The sequence below is a fragment of the Sus scrofa genome, chromosome 14 (assembly GCF_054392235.1).
Source record: "Sus scrofa isolate SSC_HxYL_T2T_F1_AM1 chromosome 14, Sscrofa_HxYL_maternal_Yorkshire_Landrace_v2.0, whole genome shotgun sequence".
Lineage (NCBI taxonomy): Eukaryota > Metazoa > Chordata > Mammalia > Artiodactyla > Suidae > Sus > Sus scrofa.
The window spans coordinates 148,420,936-148,445,629 of record NC_139396.1 but is presented as its reverse complement, the minus strand read 5'-3'; the positions used below and the strand labels follow the sequence as shown (position 1 = coordinate 148,445,629).

Below are 24,694 nucleotides of genomic sequence, written 5' to 3'. Positions count from 1 at the left end.
TCCCTGATAAAAGTGAAATTGAGCACATTTTTATATACATCCTCTTCGTGAAGTGCTTGTTCAAGTCTCTAGCCATGTGGGGGGAGGGTGATGAGTTTTCAGACTGCTTTTTATTGATTTATGAGTTATATACTGTGAGTATAAGGGCTTTATCCTTTACATAGAATGTAAATCTTTTATACCACTGCATGGCTTGACTTTTCATAATGTTAATGACATCATCTAAAAAATAAAAAATTGTTAGTTTTACAGTAGTCTAATTTTATTGAAGTGACTTGAGTGTTTTATTTAATATATTTTCACAATGCTAAGGTTGTGAAGAAGAATGCTCATGTTATTTCTAGGTATTTCACTGTTTTTCCTTTCCTCCTGGAATTTATTTTTATGATTAGTATGAGGTAGGAGTCAAAGGTTACTTTTCTCCATCTGGGAGGTTAACAGATCCAACACCTGATAAAGTTTTTCTTAAAGCTATAAATAAATATTGACAGACAGTCCCTGGCTTATTAACCAAACTGAAGAATGGCCCACTTCCATTACAGTCCTCTATGCTGTGTCAAATTTACGGAGGGACTGAGGTCTTGCTTACATCCTATACAAAATGTTGAGGGAGTTCCCGTCGTGGCACAGTGGTTAACGAATCTGACTAGGAACCATGAGGTTGCGGGTTCAGTCCCTGCCCTTGCTCAGTGGGTTAACGATCCGGCGTTGCCATGAGCTGTGGTGTAGGTTGCAGACGCGGCTCGGATCCCGCGTTGCTGTGGCTCTGGCGTAGGCCGGTGGCTATAGCTCCGATTGGACCCCTAGCCTGGGAACCTCCATATGCCGTGGGAGCGGCCCAAAGAAATAGCAAAAAAAGACCAAAAAAAAAAAAAAAAAGAAAAGAAAAGAAAATGTTGACATTCTCTACAGAAACATTTTATTTTAGCCAATGTACCCACAGCTTTTGCAAAGCTATTTCAGTCTGTCATGGGGATTCAGTCTGGGGTGTAGGCATTCTATCCATTGGCTCATTTCTCAAATTCTTTTGTACGCTAATTAGGATAAAAGCCTCATAAGGAAGATCCTAGAAGTTCATAAACAACTTTATGGGATGTTTTTTCTCTCATATTCTTTCTAATTCTTTGGGCTTCACCCTCTGTCCAGAAAGTACCCATGTCTGACTGTGCCATGGCTGTGGTGGAAAGACAGAGAAGAGTTGGAAAAGCAATGGCATCTTCTTTCTTGGTCCTCCTCTAACCGCCACTCCACCTAACGCAAAAGACTCCCACCCATCAGAGACTTGGCTCTTGCAGCTTCCTATTACTGGCCATCTTTGCTGCAGCCACAGTTGCTGATTCAAGACTGCTTGGAATTGAGGGGGAATGCATTTTTAAAAAGAGAGGAAAGATTGGGGGGCGGATCTCCCCTATTCTCTCTGAGCTTTAAGAGTTTCCTTTCCACAGCACAAGTCAAAACTAGAGGATGTTTCATGGGTGTTTTCTATGTAGACCCCAACAGTCACGTTCAGGTTTCAGACTGCAGTGAGGTTCGAGTCAGGGGATACTAGAGGAAAAAATGATAAACTTCCAGACATCTCAGGGCATTTCTAAATTTTGGTGTTCTTCCCTTATTTGTCTGCTAGTACTTTTTTCAGAATTACCAAATAACTGCCACGCATCTCATCCAGACTTTACAGGTGAAATCAGGAGAACATAAAATGAGTATATGTTTATACAGTATTTCCTAGAACTGGAAGCCTGATGGCGAATCGATATTTGACAGAGTCGCAAAGTCATTTCAAAAGGGAAAGACTAGCCTTTTCCAAATGCTGTAACAACTGGACATCCATATGCAAAATAATGAACCTTGACCTACACCATAATCTTAAACAAAAAAGTAACTAAAATGGATCATAGAATCATAAAAAATATCTGAAGTAGATGACAGACATAAACGTATAATGTAAAGGTATAAAAATCTTAGAAGGAAATCTATGTGACTTTGAGTTAGGCAAGGAGTCCTTATATGACAGCAGAAGCATAGCTTATTAAAAAATAAGGTGTATTTTATCAAAATTAAAACCTTTTTCTCCATGAAAGAATTAACAAGGGCAAATCAAAGGCTTGGAGAAAATTATTTCAAATTGCATTTCTGGCAGAAGATTTATATCCAGAACATATAAAGAACATTCAAACTCAACATTAAGAAAACAAAAAAACTCAGTAAAAAATAGGCAAAAAATTTTCAAAGACACTTAAAGCAAAGGAGATAAAAGTATGGCAAATAACTACATGAAAAGATATTCAGTGTCACTAACACGTCAAAAATTAACATTTTCTAAATTAAACTTGCTGTCTGACCAACAGCTCTTTTCAAGGTGAGTTATGATTCCATGTATATGACATTCTGGAAAAGCAAAACTATAGAGACATGGTACCAATTACCAGGTTAATGGGTGGGAGAAAAGGCCTGACTGCAAAGGAAGCCCAAAGAAGGTATCTTTGATATTCTGGAACTGGTCTATATCCTAGCAGAGATGACTGCAAGAAATTATACACCTATAAGAATTCATATGACTGTTTTTCCCCCAAATCCAACTTTACTGCACATGAATTTTAAAAGACTTTACAAAGGAATGAAAAACAAAACAAAGCCAGACAAGAAATAAACCAGATTATTCCAAAGAAAAAAATACTACAATGTAGTACATTTGTGAAGAATAATATAAGGCAGATAATTAGACCCAGTTTCAGAGGAACTTATAAGTCTAGTAAAAAATATAAAGGTAAAAGGAAACTTTTAAACAATGGATTCACATAATTTAATTTATGTTAAAAAATCATGCACAGCAGGTTAAGGACCCAGTGTCGTCACTGAAGTGGTTTGGGTTGCTGTGGTGGCAAAGGTTCCACCCCTAGCCTGGGAGCTTCCACGAGCCATGGGCAGAGTAAAAAAAAAAAAAAAAAAATCACTTAGGTTGTTTTCAATAGAACAGATTGATAGACAAAAGAAAGAATCAGGGTTTATGTAGGTGATTAAGGAAAGAGAAATGTATTTAGTTAATCCCTAAGGATTGACGTTAGGTACATAATCACACCTGTAACTGGGCAAGCAAATACTAGAAAAGAGAGCTGTCTGCAAAGATAGCAAGTTTAATTTAGGACATTTTAATTCTGAAGTGTTAGGAAATATTTCGGTGAAAATGTAAAGTTACTGAAATCACTCTTAGAGAACTATATTTCAGCCTATAATGTTCCAAACCTCAGCACTGAAAATTAGATGTGGCGCATTGTTTTAGCTAAGTTGCAATAAACTTTGTGTAATTACTATTTTACTCAAGCTGTATTTGATATTTTCGTTTAAAAGAACAGTTGGGAACTAAACATCTGTTTACCTCCACAACAAAGCTGGGAAGAAAAGCCCTGAGGAATCCTCCAATAGCATACTATGTAATTTATGGATTCTACTTAAAGAAATCTGTATCTTTAGGCCTCATTTTCCATTAACATATCACTATCATAATCTCATTTTTGAAAAGGAGGCTTTATGCCTGTTTTTTGTCCTTATAACATTTTAAAAAAATATTTATAGCACATACTCCGTCTGGACACTTTGATGCAGGTATTCTGAGACTAAGGATTGAGATTAACTTCCGTCCCTGGAGGAAGTTTCATCCCACCTTTTTCTCCTTTGAAATATCTTCATGTGGAACATAATTGTTTCATTTCCCAAAATGTGATCACAGTGTTAATTTTGCATTATTCTTCCACTCCCTGCTCACTTCTATAGGGTCATCTTTGATTATACTTATTTTTCAATTACTTAACTTCTACTTTTTTTTTTTTCTTCTCTTTATATTAGGTTACCTAAAACTTTCCTTTTGGGATATTTCACCCTCATCACCTCCCTTGGCACTTGAGACCCACTAAGATGGCTATAATAAGAGCTAATAAGAAGTGTGTGAGAATATGGAGAATTGGCAACCCATACACATTCCTGATGAGAAAGCAAAAGGGTGCACCTCCCTTGGAAAATAGTTTGCTAGTTTCTTAACAGGTTACATCTAGACTTACCACATGACCCCTCAATGCCACTCCTAGGTATATACTCAAGAGAAATGAAAATATATCTCCACATGAACTTGTACACAAATGTTGATAGTGGCGTAATTCAAAGAGCCAAAAAGGGGGAAAAACGCAAATGAAAAATGAGAAATAAAACATGTCATATGAATACAATGAAATGCTATTTGGCAATAAAAGAAATGATACATTGATATATACACTACATCACAGATAAACCTTGTAAACATTTGTGACAAGTAAAAGAAAACAGTCAAAAAAGAACACAGATTGCATGAGTCTATTTATATGAAATGTCCAGAATAAGAAAATCTATAGAGGAGTTCCTATTGTGGCTCAGAAGGTTAAGAACCTGACTAGTATCCATGAGGATGTAAGTTCGATTCTTGGCCCCACTCAGTGGGTTTAAGGATCTGGTATTGCTGCAAGGTGCAGCATAGAACACAGATGCTGACTGGATCTGGTGTTGCTATGGCTGTGGCATAGGCTGGCAGCTGCAGCTCAGATTCAACCCCTAGCCCAGGAACTCCCATATGCCACAGACGTGGCCCTAAAAAGAAAAAAGAAAAAAAGAAAAAAATTCTATGGACAGGAACTAGAGTAGTGATTGTCTAAAACTGAGGGAGTAGGAGACAAACGGAAAGTGACCATAACGGGTACGTAGTTTCCTTCTGGAGTGATGAAAATGTTGTAAAATTGTGATGATGGCTGCAGAGGCACTGAATTATGCAGTTTAAATGGGTGAATTGTGCTATATATGAATTATAAATCGATAAAAGTATTTTAAAAATAAATTTAGAAATTTGAAAACAAGCTAAAAATTAAACAATTGTGTGTAAAACTGAGTCTCAAATTTTTTACTATTCCTGTATAATTTACGGGGAAAAAAAAGACACCAATTAACATTAGTACTTGTTAGGAAAAATATGCATGTTAAAATTTAAGAGTAATCATTAAAGAAAAAAATATAAAATGTATACTCAAACTTCTAAGAGGAAAAAAAAAAAAGATTATTAAGGGGACATTTAATTCAGTAGAAAGTAGGGAAGAAGAAACACATATGGCTTGAGAAAGCATCCTAAAAAGTGAAAAGTAAAATGGAGAAAAACTTAAAAATATATAAATAATCACAGTAAGTAGAAATTCATTAACCTGTCACTTAAAAGTCAGATTTTCAGAGTTCCCCTTGTGGCTTAGGGGATACAAATCTGACTAACATCCATGAGGATGCAGATTCAATCCCTGGCCTCGCTCAGTGGATCAAGGATCCAGCGTTGCCATGAGCTGTGGCATAGGTCGCAGCCGCAGCTCAGATCCGTGTCTGTTGTGGTGTAGGCCCGTGACTACAGCTCCAATTAGACCCCTAGCCTGGGAACTTCCATATGCTATGGGTGTGGCCCTAAAACGCAAAAAAAAAAAAAAAAAAAAAAAAAAAAAGGTAAGGAAATGAAAATAGATTTACCAGGGAAATTCCAACAAAATGACACCATGTCTAAGTTTGTATAAAATAAGATATAAATTAAGACAAAAAATTCCAATAGAGACAAAGAGCATCCAAAATGGTTAAAACAACAATTCAAGTCCTCCCTTAATAATGAATACAAACACCAAATGAACATAAGTAAGGGAATATAGGATCCAAACAACATAATAAACCAACCAATCCAACAGGCATATATGAAGCATTATTCCCCAAACAAGATACACATTCTTCTTAAGTGTACATGAGATATTGTCCAGGATATACCATATTTTAGGTCACAAATTCAGTCTCGATAAATTAAGAAAATAGATAACACATGAAAAGTATCTCCTTAAATGACAGCAGGATTGAGTTAGAAATCAAAAACAGAAGGAAACCTGGAAAACTTAGAATTTGGGGGACGTTAAACAGCATACTCCTAAACAATGAACAACTCAGAAGAAATCACAAGGGAAATTAGAAAGTATTTAGTGACAAATGAAAAAGAAAACAGAATAGAAAAACTGATGGGATGCAGTGGAAGCAGTGCTAAGGGGAATTTTTAGCTATAAATGTTTATCTAGGACAAGAAAGATCTCAAATCAACAACCTTACTTTAAACTTACAGAACTAAGAAAAGAACTAAACCCAAAGCTAGCAGAAGGAAGGAAATAATAAGGATTTTAAAAGAGATACATGAAATAGAAAATAGTAAAATAATAGAGAAAATCAACAAAACCAACAGTCGGTTCTTTAAACAGATCAACAAAATTGACAAAAATTTGGCTAGATTTACTGAGGGAAAAAAAAGATTCAATTTACAAAAAATAAAAAAATCAAAATATTAGTGATACGACTCTGACAGAATCCAGGGGCCACAGTTAGGATAATGACCAACAAACCTGGAGCAGCAGCCAATGGGTGGTGTGTTATCTGGCCAGGATCTGTGGGGGTGATTAATAATGGATGGTATCCCAGGGCCCCAAAATAGATGGGCAGCCAACAATGCTGCTATTTAACATTTACTTTTATTTTAAGTAGGAATGGAGGGATGGAGGCTGAGGGTTGTTGCCCCCAGACAAAATCTGACCCTCTGTTCAATTCCCTCAGAAGAGTTAATTTACAAACCCAGAACTGAACAGGTGGGCTGGGTCCATAGAAGAAAGGACATCTTGAAACATCTTGCAAAGTGTATAAAATGATCCCCATAGAGACTTGCATAGATCCTTTTACAAAGAGACCTGTGTATATTCGGGTATATACAGAGGCTACACCTGGGAATATACGTAGTGCAAGGGGAGTAAGTAGATATTTTGATTATTATTAGACTCAGGGTTAGAGATGACACAGATATCCAGGGACCAAAAATATCATCGTGGCCCTGCTAGAGTTAGTGTGTTTTCAGGGGTCAGGTAACACATTCTGCCTAAATGCTGACTCACAGTGAGCAAACATGTCTGTGCACCCAGCCAGAGAGAATTTCCCTGCTTCTCAAGCATGTAATTAGAATTTACGTATCAAGTGGTTAGAGTAACCCCTACATTGTATCCCTGGCCTGTGGGGTAAGACCTGTCAGACTGGGAAAGACCAAGGGCAACCTCGGAAAATACCCTCCATCTGGTCGAGAGGATACCTCAAAAACATGTAATCCCAGTGGGACTGTGAAGATTAATACCACCATTAAAAACCTAAAATGGTGCAAGCGTAGGGGTCCTTGCCATATCTCCATTTAATTTACCAGGTTTAACTTCTTTAAAAATTCAAACTTTTTAGACTCATGCAGACTTACTTTTCCACATACCAGAAAAAGTCTTATTTTTAAAATAATTTCTTTCAGTTTTCAAACCATTCACTATATTACACGACCAACTCGAACAACATCATCCTTGAAATCTATACATGAAAGGACTGAGGTTTACAGACAGGTGACCTACCAATGAGGGCACGGAAAGCGAAAATCAGAGCCAGGCTCTGTGTGTAAGTACCTTGCTAGTACGGGCTCAATTATAACTGTTTACCACCAGAACTCTGCACAATATAAAATAAAAAACTGACGCAAAGTTTAGGAACCAGCCTCCATCAAACCATGACTAAACCGAAAAGCTGACACACCTTCCTAATGCTACTTCAGTATCTTAGAAACAGCAATTGCAGTAATAGTGGCCTGAATAAAGGATATCTGTAAATGCCGACTTGTCTAATAATACTCTTTTAAAATTTAACAATTCCTTTATTAAAGAAAAAAAAAAAAAACAACTTCAAAGCATTCTGTCCATGTTTTTGCTTAACAATGAGACAATTTTAAAACTATCTAATTTACATTTCACTACGGAAAAACATTTAAATGATAAAAAACCTATCAAATATATTTTATCTCACACAATGATTAGAATATTTTATATTGCTTTGTCCATGATGACAACATAATAATTACGATCATCTCTAAGACACAGTACACACTAACACTAGCTTTCTTTTACTTCATAAAAGAGCTACTGAACTTAAAAATGCGCACAAATTCAAAGGCTTAAAATAAAACCCTAAACATTTAAATAATTTACATATATATTCAGCTCTGCGAATTTTTACATGGAATGGAACGTTTCAGTATATTAACGTCCACATTATTCTGTCGAAAAACTTTTATTTTCATGCATTAAATAATGCTCATTTGATTATAGCTTCTAATACTTTCCAAAAACATTGTAACCTAAATAATATGCTTAATAGTCATTAATATTCAGAGGTACAAAATCAAAAACATTAAATATATTTAAGATATTTCCTCAATTTCATTTTCAAGGGACAAATTTAAACTATAAACAGATTTTGCACATTAGTGATAAATGTGTTTTAGCATTAAATTCTGGAAATTAATACTAGTTAAGGGCCGTAGACAAACATAATTGTTTTCAGAGCAATGTGGCCAACATGGCAAAGGTTTTAACAAGAAGTGGATAAATGAACACAGAATGTATAAATTAGAGAAAAGAATTTAGAAAGCTGAAGGGCTGTAAATGAAGATGAGAGAAATTAGACTTGCTACATATGGGCCCGTTTGGATAAATTAGAAGAGCTATTACAGGGAGACAGATTTCAGCTCAATCATAAAGAACAATTAGTTATCTGAGGATAGAAAATGCTATCTGAGGAGATGGCGTATTTCCTGTCATTAAAGGCATTCGGGCATGAGTTAGACCAGGGGTTGGGCAAATACGTCCACAGGCAGAATTCAGCCTACCAGCTGTTTTTACAATAAAGGTTTATTGCAACATAGCCGCTCCCATTCATTGCGGTACTGACTGTGGCTGCTTTTAGCACCATAACAGCAGAGTTGCACAGAAGCAACAGAGACCTTACAGCCCACAAATCTTGAAACAGTTACTATCTGGCCCTTGACAGAAAATGTTTGCTAACCGCTGTGAATAAGTTATTAGGAATTCAAGTATTGTACGGTGTCTTGACAAGATAAGCAGTAATATGAACTTGGATTGAGGAAACTGCTGGGCATATGCAAGGATTGGGCTGTACAGGTTCTTTACTGTACAAGGCAGGCCAGACAACTTGGTGAGTCAAAGTCAAGATTATCTGCACTCTCTTTGTAAAGTATGTTCTATGATATCTGCCAGAAGGAAGAAAAACACATGTGTTTAATTTGCACAAAGCCACCCAGTGGACCAGCATAAACTCTACACATCATGATCACGTTAACAAAAATAACATTCTTTTTAATCCAGATCATTTCAGATGCCATCACACAGACATTCTATAACTGAAACAGCTTCTCCTCACCCAGTGCTCCTCTATTTACATTCCATGGAGAGGAAAATGAATGCCCAATGAAAAGAGTTCTTATGTTTTGAGAAATACTCAAACTCTACCCTCTTTTAGAATGATACATTGAAAATTAGCATATTAAAACCTGTGAGAAAAAAACTGAGAAGTAACGTCAGTTAAAAACAAATGAAAAGTCAAAAACAAATGAAAAGAGCCCTATTTAACTTTAATATACAAAGCATTTTCAAAGTTAATTATAAAACCATGTTTTATAAACCTAATGCTAATGTCTCAAATAGCTAATGTTCATACGCAAAGTCATATTTGGTACTTCCAGATTAGAAGCTCTTTGAGGACAGAAAATACACAATTTTCTCATCCTCTACAGATTTTAGCACCTTGCTAAGCACCTATGATAATTACCTAAGAAATAATTCTTGATTTGAATTTTAGGAGATGTACTTAGTCCACATGGTGAATGCACTGTTAATTCCATTAATTAAAACAGGCTTTAATTACTTACATGATGGGGAACACAGGGTTATCACTGAATCCATTAGCTATTAAATAGTACTAACAAAATAATCCTGCAAAAGTATAGTTTAAATATGTTTCTTTTTCTCTACAGTATATATTCAGCATATAAAACTATGCAACACACGCTATATGATATTTACTGTTAAAAAATTGACAAAATACCTAACAGATTGATAGAACATATATCAGAATACAGATTTAACAAATTCAACGTCAGTAAAAGCAAATTACCTGAAGAAGGTGACAAAAAACTGCACAAGATCCATGATTGTATTGTGTTGTGAGAATGCAATCTGAAAAATCAAAATTAAAGAAAGTTTGAAACTTACTGAATATATGGTCTTCTCCGAAGTGGTGCTGTTTCATGGCATTTTTAAATACAACATTTTTAAAGCATCAAGAAATCAGCATCACCATCCTATAAATGATATGTGCTGGAATCAAAACTTCCTCTAGAACACCAAATATATTCAACTACTGATGATAAACTTTGCACAAAACATTAAATGGCTTAACAAAACCATTATAAAATTACTTCGGGAATGTATGCTAAGACTTTCACATGAAATCCTATGGCATATTAAATGTGCCTAACTAAAACATGCAAGTAAGTTTCTTTACCTAATAATGACCACATTTTCTATCAATAGAGTTGATAAATAGCCTGTATGCCAAAAAATTAATTTCAACTCTATTAAGGAAACTGAGGAAACTTGTTTTTCCTACATATCCTTGTCTAGAGAAGCTGCATACACCCACGTTGTTTTACACCCCCTCAAAGAACAAAATATGTCACCTCTATTTATATTTTCATGGTAATAAGAAGTAAATTTTGAGGGAAGAAACAGGTCAATAAGTGAAAGTTGTTCTCCACTTTTCTTCATATTTTAGAGATCATATTATAACACAATTCTCAAGGACGTATTATATAGCCTACTGGTCAATAACGCAGCATCTTAAATCTGATATTAAATCCCAACTTTTCACTTACTAGATGTAAATATTTTGGAAAACTATTTAACCTATTTTTGATCCATATGTGAATGATAATAACAAAAGCACCAATCTCATAATGTTAGAGGGAAGATTAACTGAGTTAATTGAAACGAAAGTAATTCTATAGTATCCGGTATATAGTAGGTATAATATAATAAATATTATTTTTACATCATGTATAAAGAGGATGGTCAGCATAAGTGAATTTCCCTGACAGCTGAAGATGAACAATGGTTAATTAAGGTTTTGAAATCTCCTTTTCCTTTAATAATCTCTTCTGAAAATCCTTCAAAAACATGTAATAGAATTTCCACTTCCAAGGAACATGGACTAAAAGGAATGAGATTTCTCTCTTGTCCTAAACAACTAGAAAACTATACCATATTCAGACATGAGACAAAAGGCAGAGGAGGGTATAACTCATAAGTGAAGGAAAACAATGGAGATGAGCCTCATAACTGCCCCAGCTTTCAGTGCAAATAACTGAAATGGCATTCTAAAATAACATCATCGTTTCTCATGTAAAATAAAGAACAGTCAGTTGAGAAGATGGTTAAATTTTTGGTGTATATATATGAAAGCTTGAGTATAATAACATTCATTTCCAAAAGGCTTCTAAGCATTTTAAGAATTACAAAATACACAGAGACTGAGGAAAGATAATTGCTATAGGAGATTGGTTATAGGTGAAAATGTTTTTAGAGATTTAGGGAAAAAAATCTTTTAAAATGTAAAAGATTGAGATAAATTTTCTCCCCAGGCATTGTCCATGAAAGTGTCTTAGAAACAGGGCTAATCAAATAATATTGTCACCAGTAACTTAAATCCATGGGAAGAGAATTCTGAATAGAGCAACTGAGAACTGGACAATCTTCAAAGGATAATTATTTTTGAAATCATAATAAATGAAACTGATTTAAGATAAACTGGAATAGGAAAGTAAACAGTTTTGAGAAATATCTAAATGAAAAAGAAGAAAAATGAGCTTCAATAAGGGCTTGAATAAATTAGCAAATGTATGGAAAAGAGAAAAGATGAAATAAATTAAAAATTAATACATATAGCAAAATAAATAAAAATAAAGGAATAAGACAAAGTATATATACAAGGACTGCACTAAATGTGAACAAATTGAATCCTCATCAAGAGACTTCCACAACACATTAAAAAGCATAATTCAGCTTCATTTTTATATATAAAACACATCTATAGCAATAACATATTTACAGCCAAAATATAAAGTATTATGAAAGAGCAGGCTCTTAAAAACAACCAAAAAAGGCATGAGGGATAATATTAACAGCAGAGTTAAAGTCAAAATCATAAAACCTTGCCAAATAAAATGTATAAGGCATAAAGAATACCTAAAAGTAATAAACCTTATGCACCACAAACATAGTCCAACTAAGTAAAAACACAATATCTGCACTTACAAAGAGAAGTAGATAATAACATAATTATGGAATAACATTTTGATACATATCTCTCATTCAGAACCTATATGATCAAGCAGACAAAAAAAATTATTCAGTCATTTAAAATATGAAGAAATATTCAAAGAAACATTTACATAAGTTCTGTCCTAGGAGCCGGTGACCCCCTTGAAAATAAGACAAAATCCCTGCTCTCCCAATAGTGGGAGACAGAAAATAACCAATAGCAGGAAACAGAAAATAACCAGGTAAACTTAAAAGCAGATGTGATAATTTCCAATAGTGGTAAATGTTAAGAAAAAACAAGGCGATAGGAAGTGCAAGGATGTGTGACTAATTAAGTTCAGATAGTTAGGGATAGCCTTACTGAAGACATGATAAATGACCTGATATACAAATAATAAGGAAGGTAAGGCCACACAAAGATCCATTAATAGCAGATTCCAGGCTTAAGGAATAGTATGCTTGGGATAGAGATGTTCTGAGAAACTAAAGTCACAAGAGCTGGAGTATTGAGAGCTAGGGATAGAGTAGTCAAAAGTAAGGTCAGAGTGACAAACGGGGGTTAATTCACTTAGGTCCCTGGCATGATAAAAAGTTTTACATTGTAATTGCTGAGCCAGGGAGTAACACGATCTAACTTTCAAGGAAAAAAAAAATCATTCCAACTGCTGGTTGAGGAAGGGATGACAGAGGAAAGCAAGGATGTTAAAAATAAGGATATTGTATTTTTCTAGTTATGAGATGATAGCAGCTTGCACAAGAGTAGAAGCCATGGAGACAAAACTAGGTTGATGGGCACATAATTTAGCATAAACATGAGGAGACATGGTAAAGGATTAGATATGACACATTTAAAACTTCTAAGAGGAAATTCAAGGCCACCTCATTATTAGAGTTAAAAAAAGTAAGTGATCCATCAGGAAGGAAGCAACAAAGAAAGTGCTGTGTCAAGGATGTCAAGGAAAAGGAAAGTTGCAAGAAGGAAGTAGTGGACGGTTTTGTTGGTTGAATAAGATGAGAATGAGAATGTGACTATTAAATTTGAAAACATCAACTTTGTGCCTAACTTAAATGCACTTTCACAGATGAGGTGGGGATGTTAATTGAAACAAAGTGAGCATGGAATGTGAGGAAGTAGAGACAGCAACTACAGACTGGACTTTCAAAAGGTCTGTTAAAAAACTGAGCAAAAATAATCAGCCACAGGTAACACAGGAAAAAAATCTTTTCTTAAATTCATAGAGCATTTAGAAAGGTGGGCAATAAATACTATGCAGAGAAACTACTTTAAAATGTTAAATGGTAGTGATTTTATGCACTATATCATCAGATTAAAATAAAAATCAAAACTATTTTGAATTTTGAATATAATCAAAAGAAGTTTAACTACTTGGAAATTTAAGAAATATAATCTATGAAGCAGAGGTCTAGGTGGACAGTGGGAGTGGAAGCATAGTTTTTAATAACCTTGAGTTTCCATATCAAAATTATCTATCTATATACCTATGGTAACTAAATTGCAAAGTCAAATACATACATATGAAAAAAAATTCAACAAAATTAAATGAAAAATTATCCCCTCTTGAATGCCAAATCATGAACAGGTATGGATGGGCCACAACACAAGGCATACATGGTGCCAAAATCAGCGTGGGAGTAGGAAGAGGGAATCAACGTGAAAATCCAAAAGGTGTTCACTGGAATCAGGCAGGCCAATCTGAATACAGAAGGTAAAAATGGAAGTGGATCTGCTCATTCCAAGAGCATATGAGTGTAAAGGGTCCTCGGGAAGTTCCAAAAGGAGCTAGAACAGCTTGGGCCACATGAATTTTCAAAAGCAACCAGTCAAATCTCTATTCCAGGACAGTACCCATATTGAGGAGAAACTGTTGGAAAGGAAATCAAAATTGAACAGAGCAGGGGAAAAAGGAAACAAAGGAAAGAAGGTCCAATTAGGGAGAGGAACAATGCCAAGAAATCTTTAAAAAGCAAGTGACACATTTTTAGGGGGAAAAAAAAAAAAAAAATATATATATATATATATATGGGTCTTGCCACTAATTTCTTTGTAAATCACTATTACCACTTTCATTCTTTAACATATAACGGCTTTTGCATTCCTTCAAGATAAGCGATGCATAAACAATGGGAATAACCAACAGTGTTAAAATAAACTTAGACTGGCAAAGCATAAGATTGAGACTGGTACTGCAGGATTTTATCAAGGTTTGCTGGCCCTCTCTGTGTCCTTATAACTAAGTAACTTGGAACAAAAATCATGTTTGGGGGCAAATGTGCAAAATACACATGCATGAAAAAGAACATATGAAATCACTCCTTGGTGTCTAAAAATATGCAGAAGTGCTGAGAACAAACTGGAGAGAAAGGCAGGGGTAGCAGAAAGAAATGATATTAGCATTAGGTGCAAATGGATCTGACTATTCACAGTATTTACCCAGAAAGAATATAGAGCAACTCCAGACCCATTCCAAAGAAACTGGAAGACCCACAGAGAAAGGAGTAAGTACACCAGAGGGAGAACCACCCAAGTGCTGGTGGGCAATTGGTCTTCATGTGGCTGGCCCCCCTGAATATCACACTTCTCTAAGACACTTACATAAAGTGTCTGCCCTCTCTCTTCTTCTACACCCTTCTGTGAACCTACTTCTTTTACAATCAATCTAAAATTATCTTACTGATTGGTCGAACTCTAGTTAAAATAACTGTCCACACTAAAATGTAAATTCTTTGAGAATACTGGCCTTTTTTGGTATTGTTCATGGCACCGTTCCAGTATCAAGAACAGTATTTGGTGCATAGCACATAGTAAGCATCTAAAAAAATTGGATGAATAAATGAATAAATTTATATAGCAAACTTTAGCACAAGAGTATTCTTAGGAATTTAAATATCCTTGTTAAAAGCCATGAAAGGAAGGAGGACAGATGTTATTTTCAGAAATAATTAAGTATATACTTATTTCAATTTAATTTATAAATCATTATATAGCCTATAAGTACCAGCTAGTTTCAGATCATAAAATACTATTTTTCCTTATAAAATTTATACTTATTGTAGAGGTCAGATATCATTAAAATATGCACTTCTGTATAAAATGTTTTCATTTGTTTATAAGCATAAAAAAATTTGTATAAGATCCACCAGTTACAATTTTATCTAGAATATAAAATATTTTGAAATCAAGATACCAGAAGTGGTTTCCTAACATGTTTTTACCTCAGTTTCTTAAATTCAACAGTAAACGTTTTTCCTTATGTTTCTAGAGATTTTTTTCAGAAGGCAACTTAGTTCAAAATATGATCTACTGATCTAAAACAGGTGGTATTACCTGAGAAATTGTTTAACTAAAGAGAAAACAAAGACAGCTTTAAAAGAGTGTCATTTAGCTAATTTTACTTAGAAAACAGTAAGACGAATTGATATAACAAAAACAACACTCTATAAATTTGTATTTTCCCTGAAACTGTATCTCCAGTGGATAAGGTACATTTCTGACTCTAAAATTTCTAACTGTCTAATCAGAAAGATTGCTATTCAATCTGTGAATGATGCTATGTCTATTGCGTGGCCTTCTACAGATAATCAATATGTTCCAATTTGGTTTTGTGGTCATTCGCATGAAAAATACAAGTTTACTTAAGAAGAATTTAACATTAGTTTTCAAACTTTAGTCAGCAAAAATGCACCTTTGAAATTCTCTTTTCTTTAATGATTTTATTCTAGATATCCAATAATTACACAAATTAATCCAAATCAGGAAACCAATTAATAGTAAAATTTCATAATATCCTCATTTTCTCCATGTTTTTAAAGTGCCCCCAAATAATCCATAAAATGACATGTTAAAAACAGCTGAAACTATAGCAACAGTGATAACACATTTTGTCCATTTGAGATTAAAGGCACATTTATATTGAAGACATGTCCAAAATGTGAAACTTGAATTAAAGATATGCTATGTTTTTCATTAACAATAATAATGATCATCACTTTGACTTTATGATTTGATGAAAAAGTTGCATTAAGTGCACTTGGATAGAGAAGTAGATTAATAGCTTGATATTTACCACAAAATGTCAGATTTTGTAAGAGAGGAAAAAATGTTCTTATTATGAAGGACAAATTGGTGTATTTGTACAAAATGTCAGCTTGCTATAAACTCTGATACAACACTGAGGTATACAAAAGTGAAAATAATAAAAGCATGTACTAAAATGATCAAATTCACCTAACAAACCAAAAGTAAAATAGAGGTTCTTCAATCCGCTGTTTGGATTATGGTCCTTCACAATGATGACATGTTCTACCAAACATACAAAGAGGAACTTCTCAAACTTTTCCGAAAGGTTGAAGAAGGAACACTCCCAAAGACATTCTATGAAGCCACCATTACCCTAATAGCAAAACCAGACAAAGATACTACCAAAAAAGAAAATCATAGGCCAATATCTTTGATGAGTATAGACGCAAAAAAGTCTCAACAAAATGTTAGTCAGTTGAATCCAACAACATATAAAAAAGGTCATACACCATGACCAAGTGGGATTCATCCCAGGTTCACAAGGATGGTTCTGGTTTAACAGAAGCAAATCAATCAACATCATACACCACATTAACAAAAGAAAAGTCAAAAACCACATGATCATCTCAATAGATGCAGAAAGAGTACTTGACAAAGTCCAACATCCATTCACAATGAAAACTCTTACTAAAGTGGGTGTAGAGGTGACATACCTTAACATAATCAAAGCCATTTATGACAAACCCACAGCAAATATAACACTCAATGGAGAAAAGCTGAAAGCTTTCCCACTAAAATCTGGAACAAGACAGTGATGCCCACTCTCACCACTTTTATTCAACATAGTATTGGAAGTCCTAGCCAGAGCAATCAGACAAACAAAAGAAATGAAAGACAGCCAAATTGGAAGAGAAGACGTAAAATTGTCACTGCATGCAGATAACATACCATATACAGAAAAACTACTCAAATGATCAATGCATTCAGCAAAGCAGCAGGATACATGATTAACATTCAGAAATCAGCTGCATTTCTGTATACTAACAATGATGATATAAAAGCAGAGTAAAGTAATGGAAGTGAGTCATCTAGTCATACCTTAAAGACAACCAGGCTATGTTCCAGGCAAGGTTTCAAAATCTCCTTAGGCATTTATTTACTCATTTTAAAAAAATAAATAAAAACAAACTTGGGCTTAAATTAACTATTAATGGATAAGAACAACTAGGATAATCTGTCTCAGATAAACATAAACTTCCTACAAGTAACTAAACACTGCATATTAATAATACGATTTGTATCATTCCTGATAAAGTAATATTTCAAAAAATATCACTGAACAGAAAATAGATGATTTTTAAAAGGAGAATAATACCTATTTCTGCATAAAAACATGGGGAACAAATATACTGGCCAAGTCTCCATAAATACTATACAATTTACTCTGATTATAAATCCTTGAATGTTGTCTATAGATATTTAGTGGGTCTAATTCTTTTTAGAATAAATAAACGCCTTGTAAAGGCACTTGTAACTTTCCTCCTATTTCATGCAAAAACTTAACTGCTCCTTCTGTCCTCAGCTTCATAACTCTCTGATCATTCTTCACCCAGCTGGCAAAATGCTCTTTTTGAAACTTAAGGAGTCTCCTATAATTCCCCTCATCACAATCCTTAATTCTCCCACTTAAATTTCCTCAGTGTTGTTCCATTACTTTCATCTTGGACTCCACCTTCCCTGAAATGGCAATGATCTGAAATATTTGGCCCTTGCTTCTTTCTTGAAGCAGAGCATCATTAGCACTGCAGTCTGATCAGACTACACTACTATTAACCCCTGTACTTCATTTTGCACAAGCCATCCCCTCCTGCCCTAACACCTTCTCTTGGGTAACTCCTATCGAAATACTCATTTCCTGGTGGTTTTAGATTCTGTTTGGTGGCCCTGAATTGTACACCTCTCATTCCTACCATATCTTTTTACCACAGGACCACTAAAAAGAGCTAACATTTATTAAAGTGCTTATTTTATTGCCCAGTCACTGTACCAAGTGCTTGCATACACTCATATTTAATCTAAAGAATAACCCCATAAAATATGTCATGCCATTAAATTCCTCTTACACAAGGAAACAAAGGTTTATAGATTATCCAGGTAACAAGCGGTGGACCTAAAATGGAAATCAATGCATTCTGACCCTAATTCTTAAGTTGTACACTTTCCTAGCATCAGTTAATCACTGTGTACGGTGATAATTAGCATACCTGTCTTTTCTTTGCACTTGACTCCAAGATATTTCAAGTCAGGCATTACAATACATAGTTATATATTCTTAGCAACTAGCAAAGAACCTAGCATTTGTACTTATAGCTGTTTAGTGGATGAACTGCAGTATCTTCTAGAGATGTACCTAATGTTCTAAATAGAACGTTTTAAAACAGTTTTAAGTTAAAGGATATATTTTTTCAAAAACAGTATTGTTATGTGTAAAACAAACATAACCTTTAAAATGACAAGACAAAACTTTGCATTTGTACTGCTACCTGTTCTTAATTATTTTACTAGCATATTTATGAGGTTTCTTGAAGAGTCTCAGGTTTTAACTCAAAAAATCAAAGATATAAAACAGCAAGAGTAATGGTGAATCTGGAAGTCTATATGTAATTTATGCTTTTAACACAACGTTTTATAAATTACATTTTTCCACAAGCTTGCTTTTCCTCTATAATTCATTAAGTGATCAAATGGGAGCTTCCTTTTAAACAGTAATGTTCACTAAACCAACTTCATCATTTAATCCTACTTCTAAAACGTCAGAAATCAGGTTTATATCTAAGACTTCAAAATAGCAAGTGTAGCCAATGGTCTTAGTAAAGCATGTGGTAATATTTAAGTATCAATTTTTCATAAATATGTATTCCTACTAAATAAGTAGTAAAACCATCTGCATTGAAAAGGCATTAATAATTTTAAGGAAACAACTAAAACAATGAAATTTCAAAGAACATTTTCCACAGATACCTAATTTTGGATATTTTTAAGGTTAAATCTCTACTCTTTTCTCTCCACTAAGCCTAGACTAATGGACCAGAATGCAGTGAATTGGGTGCTTTCTAGAATAAAGTGCTTTCAAAGATGATTTAGTAGGTCCCCACAATTGCTCAGATGTTTTTGCCCCTAAATGTAAAATTTCCAGTTTTTTTTAAACTAGATCAAAAACAATGCCATCATAGAACTTAGGTTTTATTATAATAAAACTTAAAACTTGAGTTTTAAGTTGAGGTTCAATAAAAAAAATTATGAAATCATATGGGTATTTGATGTAGTAGAAAACAGAGTTAAAATTACATGATAATTTTAACATAACTACAGGGGTTTGGGGTTAAATTTAGGAAATCCTTTCAACTTTGGTCTTGAGCAGGTCCTTTACCTCAGAGGACACTAGGCAGAAGAAAATAATGAGCAAAAGAGATAAAAAAAAATAAAGAGGTCAATACCACCTGTAGTATATTTTAATATTATATTATCCTTGAGGGTTGTTTTCCTAAATCATTGGTAAATATAACATTTACATTGAATCCAATATATGAAATAAAATCTGATGGTGCTGAGTACTGTTAAATTCCAGATTTGGTATAAAATTAACAGCACAGTTATGATGCAGTTTGCTCTCTGAGGAACTTCTTTATGGTGACTTTTCATTCATTCATAAATACTTTCATGTTTTGATTTTTTTTTCAATTACACAGTACACTTACTCTGGCTATACTAATTACAGATTCACATAAGTATCTAAATAATATAGTAATTTAGATGATCTAAATAATGCTATTTAGGTATTACATGAATAGAATACAGCCTCCAATTCAATTCACTGTGAAGTCCTGAGTAATCGGTTTCTTTCAATACCAGTTTCTCCATCGAAAGGTTTTCGGGGCAATAAAGCAGCTGAAGAGGCTGAAGAATAGCCTCCTTATGACGCTAAGTTTAATAACAGCTAAATCCTCTCAATTGCTGTACACATACACACATTAAAAATTAGCTCCAGTGTATGTGGGTTACCTGTGAAGAATCCTAATGTTCCTCACATTAGAAAAAGAGTCCACATCTTCTGAATCCAATCATCTGTCGATGGACATTTGGATTGTTTCCATGTCCTAGCTATTGTGAATAGTGCTGCAATGAACATGCGGGTGCATGTGTCTCTTTTAAGTAGAGCTTTGTCCGGATAGATGCCCAAGAGTGGGATTGCAGGGTCATATGGAAGTTCTATGTATAGATTTCTAAGGTATGATCAAACTGTTCTCCATAGTGGCTGTACCAGTTTACATTCCCACCAGCAGTGCAGGAGGGTTCCCTTTTCTCCACAGCCCCTCCAGCACTTGTTATTTGTGGATTTATTATATACACAATGGAATACTACTCAGCCATAAAAAAGGATGACATAATGCCATTTGCAGCAACATGGATGGAACTAGAGAATCTCATACTGAGTGAAATGAGCCAGAAAGACAAAGACAAATACCATATGATATCACTTATAGCTGGAATCTAATATCCAGCACAAATGAACATCTCCTCAGAAAAGAAAAACATGGACTTGGAGAAAAGACTTGTGGCTGCCTGATGGGAGGGGGAGGGAGTGGGAGGGATCGGGAGCTTGGGCTTATCAGACACAACTTAGAATAGATTTACAAGGAGATCCTGCTGAATAGCATTGAGAACTATGTCTAGATATTCATGTTGCAACAGAAGAAAGGGTGGGGGGAAAACTGTAATTGTAATGTATACATGTAAGGATAACCTGACCCCCTTGCTGTACAGTGGGAAAATAAAAAAAAAAAAAAAAGAAAAAGAGTCCAACCGAGGATCTCACATTTCAAACCAGGAACCCAGGAAGTTTTGCTTCTTTCTCACCCTAATCCTTTCCCAAAGCTCTTGAAAGAGCAAGAAAGTATGTTGAAGAATGAGGATCAATAATAAATTAGAAGAAAATGTAAAAGCAAACAAACTCCCACCACCCGGAGGTCGTCACCTCTCTTGGACTGGGGTGCTTTGATCTACACTACAGGTTTTAAGTAGAAGAAGTGAAAGTTTTGGTTTAGGAGGGTGTATGAAAAAGTAGGAAAAATAAAAATAGAAACAGCTGATTATGCCAAATGATGACTTTTAATGGACATAAGTAAAATATCCAAATAGGAATATGAAAGTCAGACTTAAATAAGATGAGCTTAAGGGAATAAATATATACTGATATGATCTCTGATATATATTCTACATATTTATTCACATATATGCAAAACTTAAAATTATGATATTTATTATTTTTATCTTTGTTAACTATGAATAGCTTATATATATATGTATATATATATTTGTTGTTGTTGTTGCCTTTTTAGGGCCGCACCTGCGGCATATGGCGGTTCCCAGGCTAGGGGTCTAATCGGAGCTGTTGCTGCCAGCTTTCACCAGAGCCACAGCAACACCAGATCTGAGCCTCATCTGCGACCTACACCACAGCTCACCACAACGCCGGATCCTTAACCCACTGAGTGAGGCCAGGGAGAGAACCTGCAACCTAAAGTTTCCTAGTTGGATTCGTTTCTGCTGCGCCACGACGGGAACTTTTTTTTTTTTTTTTTTGGTATTATATATATTTTGGTTTCAATACGTTTTACTTTTAGGGTTTTAATATCTCTACATACTTAATATTGATTTATATTGTTTACTACACTCTTCCACTTACCCTCCTTGGAAAAGACTCAAAATAAATCATGCACCCGTTTTTGAAACTGACTCTTTAGAACTTAAAATAAAACATGAATGTACAGCTTTGTAATGTTAATTCATTAAATGAATACTAAATATTTTTTGTTACAGAATTGAGAGAATTTGTAGCATAATTTCAATTTATACCATTTTAGTTTTGAATTTCAAAACTATACATGATATAGGAAGTCTGAGAAAACTACAATTTAAATAACAAATTTGCTCTCTTGAAATATTTTGCCATGTCATATATTGTGGTGACAAATATATTTAATATATTTAAATATATCAAATCCAGAAAGACTAATATTTGCAATACATTCATAGTGAAATGCCAATAACACATTTATTGAGGTATAATTTACATACAATAACCTCCACTCAAGTGGATATAATGATGGATTTCGGCAATTTTTACAAAGCATATAATTGCAACCAAGATATAGAACAAATTTGTGTGTGTGTGTGTGGTCTTTTTAGGGCCCCAGCCGTGGCATATGGAGGTTCCCAAGCTAGGGGTCTAATCAGAGCTACAGCTACCGGCCTACACCATAGCCACAGCAACACCAGATCCGAGCCGAGTCTGCGACTTACACCACAGCTCAGGGCAATGCCGGAACCTTAACCCACTGAGTGAGGCCAGGGATCGAACCTGCAACTTCATGGTTCCTAGTCAGATTCGTTTCCGCTGCAGCATGAGAGGAACTCCAGAACAACTATTTTTTTGTCAGATATGTGTATTCTAATTATTTTCTCTCAGTCTCTGGATCACCCTTAAATTTCTTAAATATGCCGAATGAAAAAAAGAATTTTAAAATTCTGGTGAAGTTCTTCCAATCAATTTTTTGTTTCACTGTTTCTGTTCTTTGTTTTAAAAGGTCATTGTCGGAGTTTCCTTGTGGTGCAATGGGTAAAGAATCCAGCATTGTCACTAAACCAGCTCGGGTTGCTGCTGTGATACATGTTTGATCCCTGGCCTGGGAACTTCCATATACCGCAGTGTGGCCCAAAAATAAAAATAAATAAATAAATAAAAAGTCAGTGTCTATCCCAAATTAGTTAGGTTTGTCGCCCATACTATTTTGCAGACATTAACAATGTTATTAGCTCTGACATTTTGGTCTACAATCCATTCTAAAGTAATTTTTTTGCATGTAAGATAAGGAACAAAACTCTTTTTATTTCCAATAGTTATACTGTTTCCAGCAACATTTCTGGGGAAAAAACTTTTCTATTGATTTACATTGCCATCCCTCTCAAAAATAAACCAACCATGTATGACCAAATCTATTCTGGACTATCCAATCTATTTCATTGCTCTATATGTCTATCATTTCATCAAAACCTCATGTCCTGAAATTACATAGTGTAAGTCTTTCAATATTTTCTTATTTTTAATATTCTAGGCCATTCATTTTCATTTAATTTTTAAACAATTTTATACTATTTTTAGAAACATAGAAAAAGTATAAATATAGTACAAAGAGTCCCCATTCACCCTCATGTTTAGTTTCCCTTATTATTAATATCTTAAATTATTACATTTGTTATAATTCAGTACTAATATACATAGCTTATTATTAATTAAAATCCATAATGAATTCACACTTCCTCAGTTCTTATCTAATGTCCTGTTACTATTCCAGAATACCATCAAGGATACCAAATTATATTTAGCATTGATGTCTCCTTAAGCACCTCTTGGCTATGAAAATTTCTCAGATTTTCCTAGTTTTTATTATCTTGATAGTATTGAGGAGTAAGAGTAAGGCATTTGGTAGAACACCCATCAAATGGCATTTGCAAGACTTTTTTGTCTTGATTAGACTGAGGTTATGGGTCTTTGGAGATTAAGCGCAATTTTTATCACTTCATAACAAAGGTAGATACTGTCAACATTACATACTACTTTTTTGATGTCGACCTTGTTAACCTAGCTGATGTTGTGTCTGTGAGGTCTTGTTTCCCATTCTAAAGTTACTCGTTTTATTACTTTTCCATACTGCACTGTTTGGAAGGAAGTCCTATGTACAACCAACACTTGAGAAGTGGGAAATTATGGACCATCTTCTTCAGCACAGCTTATCTACATAAATTATTTGGTATTCTTCTGCACAAAAAATTTCCATTTATCTATTTAGTCATTTATATCAGTATGGAGTCATGTATAACTACTATATACTTTGCATTATGATCCAATACTACCTTAATTTACTATGAAATTGTTTCAGCTTTGACCACTGGGAATTCTTTCATTTGGTTCTTGTGTCCTTTTGATATATTCCCATAATTTCGTGTTTTGGTTTTTGTTTTAACAGCTCCTTATTTTCTGGCACTATAAGTTACTCGAGGCTCAGCTTGTGTACTTCCTACCCCAGTTCATGAATCAACCATTTCTTCAAGGAGTCCTGGTTCCCCTTATTGGAGGATAATATTAGAAACCAAAATCTTGGCACTGGGTTTGCTTGTTGATACTACTATGTTATTGTTTCTGTGCCCTCTCAGCTGACAGAACAAGAAAATACATATGTGCATATATGTATATACACTACCTTCTGTGTACAACCATATCTATAAATATTTCCATGTAAAAACATTGGTATCTATATTA

The 24,694-nt window shown here is 34.4% G+C and overlaps 1 protein-coding gene and 1 long non-coding RNA gene across 10 annotated transcripts in view; one reads left to right on the top strand and one right to left on the bottom strand.

The window, feature by feature from the left end:
• Positions 1 to 24,694, bottom strand: part of ATRNL1 (attractin like 1) — a 770,027-nt gene that overhangs the window by 403,296 nt on the left and 342,037 nt on the right. For all 9 annotated transcript variants that reach the window (XR_014826351.1, XR_014826350.1, XR_014826353.1 and 6 more), the window contains one exon: positions 10,072 to 10,133. Coding sequence is in view for 4 of the 9 variants with exons in the window: in XM_084994465.1 (XP_084850591.1) it covers positions 10,072 to 10,133 (62 nt within the window). In the remaining 5 variants the exon portion in view is untranslated. The remainder of the gene's footprint in view (positions 1 to 10,071; positions 10,134 to 24,694) is intronic.
• The window catches only part of LOC146397080 (uncharacterized), a 412,496-nt gene that overhangs the window by 62,073 nt on the left and 325,729 nt on the right, over positions 1 to 24,694 (top strand). The window lies entirely within an intron of this gene.